The 14,057-nt window shown below is 37.0% G+C and overlaps 1 protein-coding gene across 1 annotated transcript; it reads left to right on the plus strand.

Annotated features, from left to right (window-relative positions):
* The first annotated feature begins 581 nt into the window (after window positions 1–581).
* LOC101407108 (olfactory receptor 52E8) lies at window positions 582–1,523 on the plus strand. The gene has a single exon (XM_004418618.2). The coding sequence runs from the start codon at window positions 582–584 to the stop codon at window positions 1,521–1,523; it is 942 nt and encodes a 313-aa protein (XP_004418675.2).
* The last annotated feature ends 12,534 nt before the right edge of the window (window positions 1,524–14,057 follow it).

The raw sequence follows: 14,057 nt of genomic DNA on the forward strand, positions 1-14,057 counted from the left end.
ATTCTTCCCATTTATTTCAGGATACATTCCAGAGTTTGAATTTCCATTTTGCAGAGGATATTCTTCTTCTCTCTTTTCTCACTATCTGTCTTTTTATTAAGAAAAGTGGCAGCAGAGCAAGACTGGTTCTATTCCTGGTGTCATATGATGCTCAGGAGAGGCTAGCAGAAAGTTAGGAGTGTATTTCATCTCTTTTCTTTTTTTAAAAAATTGAGATATAATTGACATATAATATTGTGTAAATTAGTGTACAACATGTTGATTTGATACACTTATATATTACAGTATGGTTACCACCATAGCTTTAGTTATTGCCACTAACCCATCTCATCATTATCATTTCATTTCTGTGATGAGAACATTCAAGATTTAGTGTCTTAGCAATTTTGAAGTATATAATCCAATATTATTGACTAATATCCTTATTTAACCTCCTATCTGAATAGGAACAAAGGAAGATTAAAATGTTACTTTGTGTTTTACCAGGAATCTGGACAAAGGGAGAAGTGGAGAAGGAATCACTAATGGGGGTGGTCAATAATTGCTTCTGATATGCACAACAGATAACTGTGGCAGAAAGAATGTCTACGCCCAATGACACCCAGTTTCATCCTTCTTCATTCCTTTTACTGGGCATCCCAGGGCTGGAAGATGTGCACATCTGGATTGGATTCCCCTTTTTCTTCGTGTATCTTGTTGCACTCCTGGGGAATGCTACTGTTCTGTTTGTGATCCAGACTGAGCGTAGTTTCCATGAGCCCATGTACTACTTCCTGGCCATGCTGGACTCCATTGACCTGGGCTTGTCCACAGCCACCATCCCCAAAATGCTGGGCATCTTCTGGTTAAGCCTCAGGGATATATCTTTTGAAAGCTGCCTTTCCCAGATGTTCTTCATCCACTTCTTTACTGTCATGGAGAGCATTGTATTGGTGGCCATGGCCTTTGATCGCTACATTGCCATTTGTAAGCCCCTTCAGTACACCATGATCCTCACCAACAAAATCATCAACATCATTGCAGGCATCGCTATTCTGCGGAGCTTGTGCATGGTGGCTCCACTGGTGTTTCTCCTCCTGAGGCTGCCCTTCTGTGGGCACCATATCATCCCTCATACCTACTGTGAGCACATGGGCATTGCCCGTCTGGCCTGTGCTAGCATCAAAGTGAATATTATGTTTGGCCTGGGCAACATTTCTCTCTTGTTGTTGGATATACTCCTTATTATTCTCTCCTACCTCAGAATTCTCCATGCTGTCTTTTGTTTGCCTTCCTGGGAGGCTCGACTCAAAGCTCTCAACACCTGTGGCTCCCACGTTGGTGTTATCTTAACCTTTTTCACACCAGCATTTTTCTCTTTTTTAACACACCGTTTTGGCCACGATATTCCCCAATATATCCACATTTTCTTGGCCAACCTATATGTGGTTGTTCCACCAGCCCTCAACCCTGTAATCTATGGGGTCAGGACCAAGCAGATTAGGGAGAGAGTCCTGAGGATTTTCCTCAAGACAGATAGCTAGCCAGTCAGAAGTCTTGGAAGATCTGTTTTAGAATTTATGTTTCCTGAATTGTAAAAAGTAGGGTTAACTTATGTCTAATCAAATAGAAAGCAGGAAGATAAAGGGGAATATTGAAACCAATAATATTATTTACCGAGAAATTGAAACTTGTCTTTAAGAGTAATGATGTGAATATTGATGATGATATTGGAATTTGTATAATATCTAACTTTACAAATACTTTCATTTATGTTGCTGGATCCTCAAGACAGTGCTATAAAATATATAGCAATTTTTCCACTTTGGAGATGGAAATATTGATGTTAGGAAAGGTGAGTGGTTTATTCAAATTCCATTGTTAGTGGGAAGTAGTAATTTAAGACAAAGAGGGTGCCTTCAAATTATAATCTTTTTCCTATATTCCAGGAATTTTATTAATTGAATAGGATGTAGAATAACGTTGACATTCCTTAAGAGATTATAAACAAAGTGGCAGCCAAGATTATTAAAATAATAATAATAGCTCAAATGAATGCAGCCTAATATTAATGTATTCCATATGCAGTATCTATAGAGAGATAGATAGTAATACAAATTTTACACACATATGTAGTACTCACCATGATCCTACTCAACAGTACTATCATTTTCCCCTAGCACATAAGAAAGCAGGCATATTCATGAAATTAGAAATTAAATAAAGGAAAAGGGAAATAATGGAGCCTAGACATGGCCTATATGATCATAAATTAAAATATATTTAATTTATTTGCTTATTTATATAAACTACATATTATTTATATAATACATTCAATCTACCATGTGTATCTATGTATTACTATCTCTATCTCTCTATCTATACCTATACCTGTCTCTATATAATAAATTCTGGAATGTTTCATGTGTGAGTTTTTGAACATTAGAACAGGCAAAGACACAATCTATTGTCTTTAAACTCTTACATTGGGAATAAATAAATAATAATTGTTGGTTCTGAAGTAGTTCATAGAAATAAGGTTTACCCTCTGGGGATTTGGAAGGTGTGTGGTCATTAACTGTTCCATTGATAGAGCGAAGAACCTGAATGATTTTGGAGGAAGATACTTTTAAGGAGAAGATCTTGAATAAGTGCTCTTTGTATCTACTCTGTCTGCCATTTATACAGTTAAGATAGAGAAATAGAGAAAGATGCAGTAGACCATACTGGTGGCATGCTGAGGAAACTATAAAGCAAAGATACTTCAATTCAGCTGTGATTCAATGATCTCCTAGAGAAAGCAGCCATTAGGTCACTCCCTGGGTGACCAGATATGAGCAAGATGTGCTGTGCAGAAATAGTCTGCTCCTTCTATGTGTAGACACCATGCAATAGTAGAGCATCCTCTGCCCTAGAAGCAGAAAGCCGCAAAGGCTTAATCCAAGAACGAGAAGTTGAGCTGACAGCTTAATTTATGTTTCTTTGATTTTGAGTTTGCTCAACAGGGAAGTGTGTTACACGAGACTTGGTGCAGTTATTAAAAATTCCAAATGGTAAAGTTGTTACTTTAGGAGGAAATAGGATAAAGATGCCAATAGAATTGGCAGAGACTAATGCTGAATCTAGTGTGGTGGAACAGGGAAGCTGGAAGGCATTTCTGGACTGTTTCCTTCTGGCCTGTGTCCAAATACTCCACAGTACTAGAGTCTGGGCTCAATTTCTGTTCTTTTCCTGTGGTAGGTTTCAGAGAGTAATGACATGAAGCATCCTATTCCCTTGGTTCCAGCTGTGGTTCTAGTTGTCACATAAAATCTTCCCTCCTCAGGGCCAGAACAGTGACATAGGACAGGCAGTTACTGGCAGAATTTAGGCTAGGAGGCTGTGGAAGTACTTGATGGTTTCACTCTTAGAGAAGATTCTCGGACAATGCTAAGGCAGCTGAGCCTACTCCAAATGAACCTGTGCGGACATGAGTGCTGCAGGGGAGTTTGGAGGCAGACAAATCTCGGCCTGGGGGGGTGCTAGAGAGAAGAGAAGGGATACCAAGAAACCTGGGGAGAGAAAGTGAGATATACTGATGAAAATAAAATGGATAAATAAAAAGGATTGTTAAGAGTGAATTGGTAGATGCATATTCTTTCACAATCATTTCCAGAGAAAAGTCCTAGAGACCCAAAATATGTCTCCATTTCTCCTTTTGTCTCTGCATCTTCCTCTGGTTTTACTTTGTCTTTCTGTCTCTGAATAAATAGTTCTAACAGTTTAAAAATATGTGTTCTGTATATGTGTTATGTGTATATGTGTGCTTGTATATGTGTGTATGTGTATGTTTGTGTGTATGTGTAAGCATGTGTATGTGTTCATGTACTCATAGAGAGAAAAAGGTGGATGGCATTTATATTGACCAGTATGGATTGAATGCATATTGTGTCTCAGTCATTGAACCGGCACTTCTACATAGTGATGGACAAGATATTTTTCTACTCTGACCCTCCTCCTCCAAAATAATTTCTAAATCTAGTTTGGGAAATAGTCATACAACAAATATTAATACAGAATGATAAATGGAATGGTGAGATTATGTGTCAGGTTAGGTGTGGTACGCAGGGTTTATTAGGGAATAGCTGAAAAGAATTCCTTAAAATTATGAAAGAAAAGGTCACTAAGCATTCTAATAATGGTTATGAGGAACAGGGGTGGTTGGGCAGGGGAAGGGTGTCCCAGGCCCAGGAAATGTAAAACAACACTGCAGGACTTTTCAATGTAGATGGATGGAGAAATAGCTGTAAAGATGAATTATTCCTGGTGAGTTTTTAGATGCTGGCATTGACCAAAGGATAGATACCTTTATGTGCAAAGCTGAGAAGTTTGAACTGTACCCTGTAAGTGATATAGACCTAAAGATCCCCTTTAAGCAGAGATCAGACAAAGTTGGATTTGCATTTTAGAAGATTATTTTGACAATTTAAAGGATGGGCTAGAGGGGCATTGATACTCTCAGATGCTTGACCCCAGGTTAACTGTTTCTGTCAGTTACAGAGATATGGCAATTTTGTTCCCTAAGAGAAGCTCCTGACAGTAGAGAAATCCCTTACCTATTCCTTTGTCGTGTCCCTTTTTTTTTTTTTTTTTTTTTTGTGAGGAAGATCAACCCTGAGCTAACATCCATGCCAATCCTCCTCTTTTTGTTGAGGAAGACCGGCTCTGAGCTAACATCTATTGCCGATCCTCCTCCTCTTTTTTCCCCAAAGCCCCAGTCGATAGTTGTATGTCATAGTTGCACATCCTTCTAGTTGCTGTATGTAGGACACGGCCTCAGCATGGCCAGAGAAGCGGTGTGTTGGTGCGTGTCCGGGATCTGAACCTGGGACACCAGTAGCAGAGCGCGCGCACCTAACCGCTAAGCCATGGGGCTGGCCCAGTTGTGTCCCTTTTATAAGAGAAGATCAGGTACCTTATCCTTTGCATGTTGTGCTTCCATCAAAAACAGTCATCCATTACCTAGATACAAAGTCTGCGCAGATGAGCATAAAGCTCCTCTTCCTCAGAGCCTTGTGATGAGCCCCTCAGAACCTGGTGAACTGTAATGTCACCAGCACTTACTGCTGGAGTCTTTAGCTGAGTAATCTGAGAAACACGGGAATTAACTTCTTCCTAAGTAACTAATTCAGTCCTCGAGGCTCTTGAAGGTATCTTTCTCTAAAATGAGAGTTGTTCTAGAGCTCTGCTGACTATAGAGCTTCAAGGCACTTTTCACAGGAGATATTTAGCCTCAGGCTCAGGACAGGGTCTCAGATGAGAAAGGATAAATGCGATGAATAGACATTTTAGATCTTCAAGTGAGTGTTAGAAAGACAGAAGAGATCAGTTGTATAAAAATGAGTGGAAGAAAGCAAGCCATAAAAGAAATATTTTTGAGGTCCTAATTTTTGAAAATACCTTGCATATATTATCTCACTTCACTGATTAACTATTTTTCATTTTATATTTCATTAAGGTAATTTTCATAGTTATTATTTTTCTCCTAATTTATTTTATGTATTTATTTTTACTTAATGAGTTGAAAGCATAGTTTACTCAATTTGTCTTATAATATATACACTAAAGCCTCGACATCTTCCCCTGAGTACTGATTTTGTTGAATACATTGAGCTTTTGTTTATGTTTGAATTAAAGTAGATTCTAATTTTCTTTGGGTGTTCATTGTTAGCCATCATTTTTTCCAGTGTGCATTTCATTCACAGATAAATGTCAGGGCAATTAGATTTTATTGTTGACTTCGAATGTTATTAAATTGTGATAATTGCCCCTAACTTGTGTCATATATAGTTTTATGTTTGTAATTTGTTGGGGTGTGTGAGTATGTGTATGTCTGTGATTGTGACTTTAAGAAATGGTTGTTTGACAATATTTTACATGTATTTAAAGGGAATGTGCATTTTTGATTTTTTTTTATTCATTCAATTTTACTCTTACTTCCTTTTGTGTGTTTGAACAGTTTGTTTCAGAAAAATTTGGGTTAAAGCTTTCCACAATGCATTTTGATATATCAATTACTTTTTTATTTCTATTACTTTTTCCTTCCAGTATTTTGAAATTATATTTTAATGTGGATAAACATTCTTGACTCTTGTGTCTTCTCTTTTTCTCTTTTAATAATTGTTACTTCGAATTATTTTGTTTCATAACAGGTCTACTGGTGTGCCAACATTCGTACTCATTCCATTTTCTCAGTATGTTTTTTAAAAAATAAATAATTTAACAGTGCTTTGTCATTTAAAAACTTTTTATACAAATTTTGTCATACATACAAAAAGTTGAAAAAATAGGACAGAGAACACCTACATAGCCACATTAAACAATTGTTAATGTTTTCTCACATGTGTTTCACACACACACACACACACACACACACACACGTAATTTCTAACAGAAACATTTTATGGTAAATTATGAGATATCATGACATTTTAACTCTAAATTCTTCAGTATACTTATCCATAAAGTATGGATTTTTGCAATATAACCACTATTCTCCACCACATGAGTCTCTGTGTGTACATGTGTCTTTGCATATCTAAGATTGTCGAAAACACCTGGTAGTTTTCTATATTATATATTGCATTATATTGTATTGTATTATAATGCATTGTATTATACTATATTACATGTAATATCATATTTTATTCTATATTTTATTGTATATGGATTAAGCAAATTTTGTTAAGACTATTCCATGAGCAGTGCTCTAAATTTTACATTAAATCACATTAGGATGTACAGAAAGTTCTGTTGTTCCAGAATTAATGATGCTAGGTGTGATTAATGATTAAGTGACAGTTTGACTCCTCCTTTGTGAAGTTTGTTTTAGCTGCATCTGTTTCCTAACACGGTTATCTGCTTCCTATGAAGGTGAAGTTTGTTTCATCCTATGAGAGCAAATTTTCTAGGATAAAATAGGGAGAGGAAAGAAGGGAGGGCTGAGGATAGAATTTCTTATAATGCCAAATGTTACTAAAGGCAGAGTCAGTACAGGAAATGTACAAATCACAAGTATGTGTTCAATAAATTTCCACAAAGTGATAAAATCCGTGTAACCACTACTCAAACCTAGAAGTAGAATTTACTAGCAACCAGAACCCCCCCGGAAAATTTAACTTTATGTGTCCACTTGACTTGGTCACATAGTGCTCAGATCTTTGGTTAAACATGATTTCTGAGTGTGTCTGTGAGTGTGTTTCTGCAAGAGATTAACATTGTAATCAGTAGACTGAGTCGAGCAGACTGCTCTCTCTAATGTGGGTGGGTCTCATCCAATCTGTTGAACGAAAAAGGCTAAGTAAGAAAGAATTCTTATTCTCTGCCTGACTGTGAACTGGGACATCAGTCTTCTGCCTTCAGACTCAGACTTGGTTTCAGGCAGGAACTTACACCATTGTCTCTCCTGGTTCTCAGGTTCTCAGGCTCAGGCTAGAACTTATCTAATCAGCTTTCCTGGTTCCCTGGCCTTTGGATTAGGACTAGAACTATACCATTGGCTCCCCTGGGTCTCCAGCTTGCTGACTGTAGACCTTAGATTTTTCAGCCTCCGTAACTGTGTGAGCCCATTCCTCCTTGTAAATCCCTATGTGTAACCACTGTCTGTCTCTATCTCTATGTTGATCTCTATATCCATCTCTATGTATCATTTCTTTTTTTTCCTTCCTTTCTTTCTCCCTTCCTTCCTTTATCTGTCTATCTCTATCTATGTATCTATGTACGTATCTATCTATCTATCTATCCATCCATCTATTTATCTTCATCTATCTATCTCCTATTGGTTCTGTTCCTCTAGAGAACGCAGACTAATACTCCACTTTGCAGTTCTCACTTACCAAAAAATAACCACTATCCTGATATTATCCTAAGATGATATCACTATTTAATAGTTTTGCCTAGTTTTTAACTTTATATAAATGGAATCATTATAGCATGATCACATTTATATCTGGCTTTTTAAAATCCAAATCTGTTTACGAGATCCATCCTTGTCATTGCATGTAGGAGTAGTTTGCTTATTTCCATTCTTGTATGTTATTGTGTAGTGTGAATATATCACATTTTATCTATCTATTCTACTGTTAACGTTAGGGTTGTTTCTACTTTTGGTCTGTGGTAGGCAGCCTCAAAAATGGCTCATATTGATCCCAATCTCTTGGTATTGATGACCTTAGGTAATCCCCTCCCCTCGGGTGGGGGTTGGATTTAGTGACTCCCTTCTAACAAATTAAATGGGACAGAGTTGGTGAGGTGTCATGAACACTTGGGATGCTTCCATGTTTTAGTTATTGTGAAGAATATTACTGTGAACATGAGCATACAAATATCTCTTCAGGACTATGCTTTTGATTATTTTAGGTATATGCCCAGACGTGGAACTTCTGGATCATATGGTAATTTTATTTTTAATTTTTTTGAGGAAACACCATACTGTTTTCCCCAGTGGCTGTACAATTTTATGTTCCCGCCAACAGTGAACAAGAGTTCCCATTTCTTCATGTCCTTGCTAAAACTTGTTATTTTCTTTCTTTTTTTTTTTTTCATAATAGGCATCCTAGCATGTGTGATGCCTCTCAATTTTTGATGTGTTTGTTTCTGTCTTTTTATAGGGACTAAAGCACTGGTACAATTTGGAACAGAAGTGGTAATAATTGCTAACTCTAATTTGTTCCTGATCTTTGGGGAAAATATTTCAAATATTTTTGGGCATGATGCTTGATGTGGGAGTTTTAGGAACATAGGCACCATGTATATTTATATTTATTCTCATGTTTTTTAGTGAGGTTGTTTCCCTAAGAATTTGTAGTTTTATGTCAAGTAGCAAATTCACATAAATAAAGTTATACATGATTACCTTTTATTATATTTTGGCATGTGTTTGTGAATTAATTCTGTTCCTTTTTTTCCAGGATTGATATTGTTCAGGGTTTTCAAATTTTAGTAGTTTTTCTGAAAATTAATGTTGTACCTTGTTGAGTCTTTTTATGTTATATTTTTTTCTACTTTATTATTTTACTTATTTATGTTTGTTATTCCTTTCATCCTCTAGTATTTATTTTGCTGTTTTGTTCTGATTAGTTAAAATGAATAATCAGTCTCCTTATTTTCAGCATTGCATCTTTCCAAATATATGCACTTGAAGTTGTGCTCTTTATTTGCAGGCAGTTGTGGTTTTATCAAACATTTTTGGAATGAATACTTTCCAAATAACTCATGTGTACTTACCCTGTCACTAGGGAGATATGTGAAAAAATAAAATACATTTTTTTTTCTCAGAAATCTGGTGAGGACATGATATTATGAAGGGGAGAGTGATTAATATTGTGACATGCAAGGGAATTAATAAAAGAGAGTGAGAAAAACGTCTTTAAAGGGTCAGTTTACATTGATCTATGAAAACAGGTGGCCCGTTAACATATTGAGGAGAAAGCAAGTAGTAAGAAATGTATTCCAATGTGTTCAGATTCTCCCTTTTGGAATTACTTTATTATTTATTTGTTAAAGATACATTAATCTGCAATCGCTATATTTCGGACACTCCTCTAATGACTGAGTATACAACTAGGAAGAAGATAGTCATGGTCTCTGCCCTCAAGGAACTAATATCCTTATAAGATTAAGAGAAAGAGAAATGAACACAATATTGTTTTAGATAGATGTAAATGTTATCAAGCAAAATCAAGCCAGCTAAGGGAATAGAGGTGGCAGGATGACTGTTTCAATACAAAGTCAGGGAAGACCTTTGAGGCAGAGGTATTTGAGGAGGGACTCAATGAAGTGAGGGAACAAGACTTTTGAAAACATTGGAGAAGGGTGTTCCAAGTTGTGTAAATCAAAAAGCAAAATAACTGGGATAAGAATTAGCTGCTAATATTTGAAGAAAGATGTAAAGTGCCATGTTCCTGGATTGAAGTGAAGGAAAGAGTGAGTGGCAGGGGATGGCTTTAAAGAGAAATTCAAGGGCAAACTGACCATCTTAATAAGTTTAAATTGGATAATGTGAATAGAGAAGTAAAGGGATGAATAGATTAGTAGAGTTTCATTCCATGGAGTAATATTATTATAAGGACCAGTGAGAGAGCAAAGTGAAGAGGCAGAGAAGGAGGGAGAGAGAGAGATGATTGATGGACAAGGTAAGGTAGTGAAGAATATAAGATAAGATCAGGGCTAACAAATCAGGCTTTTACCTGGGGCTTTGAAATGTAATTTGGAAGGAAGAAATCATACAAATTCTATCATGTTGGTAAAAGAATGGATTATTTGGGAAAATAAAGAAGCAAAGAAAAGTTCTTGTCCTGTAGTCTCAATGTATGGAGAAAGAATTTGAAAAAGAGATTCTCTAGTGGCTACTAATTAAACTATGTCAAAGTCTCAAAGATACAATAGTACTCATCCCAGCAGAAGCAGAGTTTTAATAAAAACATAGATAGATATCTTCTCTTCAGTATATTAAATAATGTGCTCCAGAAAGATTCCAAATGGTGTTACAAACAGTTGCTTTAAAATTTTGTCGGTTCCTTATGTAACAATTTACAAATCTAGTCCGCTAAACAAAGTCCACAATTAAAGGAGATCTGAGGGATTCAAGATAAGTCATTCTCTACCTTAAACCTGTGAGGCTGCTGTAGGGGTAATACCATTAAGACTCTTAGAAGCCTTACAGATTAGTAAAGAAAGTTTATAAAGTATAAACAAGATCCTGGAAGTCTTTTTTAATCTATCAGAAATGGTGTGTGAGAAACTAACTTAAGTCTTTGAGATCTTAACAAAAGTTTTATAGTCACATTCTTAACTTAATCTTTGTCTTGTAGCCATCTCTTATTTTGAGAATGTTTTGCAGTGAGGAGAGGGTCAGAATGAAAATTGGCTTGATTTTCAAAACCTAGTCCTGGTTCCTTTATATCTCCCCTAAACTTTGGTTGAAAACTGAATAATCTCATTTTTAACTCATCTCTGTCTATCCAGTTTTATTATAGATAGATAAAATAAACCATTTGCCACTTTCAACATTCTGCCTAGAAATCTCTTTAGCCAAATCTACCAGTTTGTTATATAAATATTTTCTGTTTTCCATGTTACTGAAGACGACAGTTTGGCCAAACTTTCTTTCACTGCATTAAAATGATCCCCCTTCTTACAGCTCTCAATTCTGTCTTCCTCATTTTTCTTCCTGCCCTCTCTTCAGTCTTCTTAAGGCCCATCAATCTTGCACTCTGTGCGCGGCTCCCAGACTGATGACGCATTTTTTGGGTTTTATTAAGATGGAACCTAATTTAAGGTAGCAGATTTTCTTCTGTTTCTTTTTATGCTTGTGTATAAAGCATTCCAAAACTTAATGGTGTAAAACAACAAATCAAATATTTTATCATGTCCACAGATTCTGTAGGTCAGGAATTCAGAGAAAACATAGCAGGGAAGGCACTTATTTTCTCTAAAAACTCTGGAGTCTCAGTTTGGGTAGCTCAAATGGATGAGATTGATTTAAAAAAACTTGGAGACTGCAACAGGTGGGGTTATGTGATACAAAGCTAGTCTCTTCTCTAAGTCTGGGGCCTAGGCTGGGATGGTGGGTGGATGGACTCAGCTGAGACTCTCTTGTCTGGAGCTAAGCTCTGCAAGTTTCCTTATGTCTGAGTGGCTTCCCTCTGCCCTCTTCATCAGCCTCTTTCCCTGCCCCTCTCATTAAACAACTGGTGGATAATGATGAGTAAGAAGTTAGGCTCACTTTACTGAACTTCCTTCTCTCTAGGATCTTGGCTCCTTGTATCTTTGTTGCCTTTATGGAGTCTTTCACCTAAATAGTTCATGAGGAGTAGGGCAAAGGAATTATAGATATATCATATTTAAGCTGTAACAGAGATCTATATCTAGATCTAGAACAAAAAGAGCCAGGGAAGACTGATGGAACATGTTGTTGAAGAAGATGGCAGATAATCATCTGAACAGCTCAGGTGTTAAACAAAAGCTTAGGCTTTTAATTTGGAAAGCAGAAAAGATACAGAGTCTTATTGGAAAGAAAAGAGTAGATGACTCTTGCCCCATCATTCCAGTGTAGGGAGGGAGGTTTCTTAAGAGAACTCCCCAGTGAATATCACTTACTCTATGCCAAGAACCCAGGTAGACTACAGTCCCCATCCCACTGGAAGCAGGGCTACTGCACCAATATAAATGCTTACTCCTTGCCTAGGAAAGTGTGGACCCAGAGAGATGTCAGATGATGTTTTCAAAGTATATCCTCTTGAGGCATTTGGAAAGCAAGGTGAGGCTGTGTTATCCTTAGTTAGGGCTGTGGCAAATAACATGGGAAATGATCAATGATTTCATGCTAAGCTAAGATAAATTGACGGAAGGAAAGTAAGTGAATAATGCAGAGTTGGGGAAAGGATAAAGGGAACACACAGACAAGCTTTGGACACTGCAAATTTTATACCCATAAACCATCATGGTTACATATGTTTCTACAAGTACATATATCTCTTTGCATTCATAGTCCCACACATGCAACCACACATGAGACGCGGAAGAAAACTCTGTATCAGCTCAGCTACTCTTTCTCACCTTACATACTAGGGACCAAATGTGAACACCAAGAGATCAAAGACTATGTTTTCATGGAATCTAGCACATTGCCTGGCCTAGTAACTGAGATAAACAGGTACGTTTCTGAACAAAGGAATTCTTGAATGAATAAATCATGAAGCATAACTGTTAATGCTGGTAGAATTTGTTTCATGTTGTTTTGTTTATTTTTCTTAATTAGTTTTTTTTTTTTTTTTTTGATGAGGAACACTGGCCCTGAAGCTAACATCTGTGCCAATCGTCCTCTATTTTTTTATGTGGGATGCCATAACAGCGTGACTTCATGTGCGGTGTGTAGGTCCGTGCCCGGGATCCAAACTGGTGAACCTGGGCTGCTGAAGTGGAGCATGCGAACTTAACTACTACGCCACTGAGCCAGCCCATGTTTTGTTTTATTTGTAGTAGGATCCAAGAACAAAGTAAGAAGGTGTCTGAGAAGTGGGATAACATGTGTATAGTTCAGGTCATTTCATAATAGCATATGCCATGGAATGGGAATTAGGCAGAGATAACATGAAAAGATAGAGAGCAGAGTTTCTCAGCCTTGACACTACTGCCATTTTGGGCCAGATAATTCTTTGTTCTGGGGGTCTGTCTTGTGCATTGTAGGATGTTCAGCAGCATCCCTGGCATCTACCTACTCAACACGAGTAGCACTTGCCCCAAGATATGGCAATGAAAAATGTTTTCAGACATTGCCAAATATCCCCTAGGGGAAAAATCACCCCTGATTGCAAACTACTGGCATAAACAATCTCTTCTTCTTAGCTTTATCAAGTACAGAACATGAAATGGTGTTTAAGTGTGTGGGGCAAAGTGAATGGGTAGGTGAAGACCACGGAATACAGTAGAGTAAGGAGTAACATGAAGCAGAACTGAGAAAATGACTGTCTGATGTAAGTTCATTTCAGGGAAACCAATGAACTCATACTACAAGGTAGGGCCAGTGATAATTTTGATTCCTGTTCTCAAAATATACATGTGTTTCTCTCTACCTGGAATAAACTTCCTAAGCTTCTTTGTCTGTAAAAATACGGTTGTTTTTGATCCATTTTACCTCCTCCATGGAGTTTCTTTTGTCCTAATCCATACTCACAACACTTTCTGTATATTTTTGCCATAATGCAACATCTTATTCAAATTTTATCCTTTCATTTATGCCTTCTTCACTACATTGTGAGAGCATAGGTTAAGTCTTATTTAAATTTTCTGTCTAAATTTCTATATAATGTCCCAAATTATCCCTTCTTTCTGCTATTCCTAATAGGCCCTAGATGGACCACATTCTTTGTTAGAGGCTGGTCCTATCCTGAATTATAGGAGGCTATGACGCTTTTTCTGTGCATCTATCTCTGATGGGTATGACTCAAATATGGATTCCCCCAATTTCCAGGTATCTCTCCTCACAATCTATCATTTCCACACTGTTTTCAAAATTGTTTCACCATAGGAAGTTACTC

Source organism: Ceratotherium simum, chromosome 7 (assembly GCF_057802395.1).
Source record: "Ceratotherium simum simum isolate JZ-2026a chromosome 7, ASM5780239v1, whole genome shotgun sequence".
In the NCBI taxonomy this organism is placed as follows: Eukaryota; Metazoa; Chordata; class Mammalia; order Perissodactyla; family Rhinocerotidae; genus Ceratotherium; species Ceratotherium simum.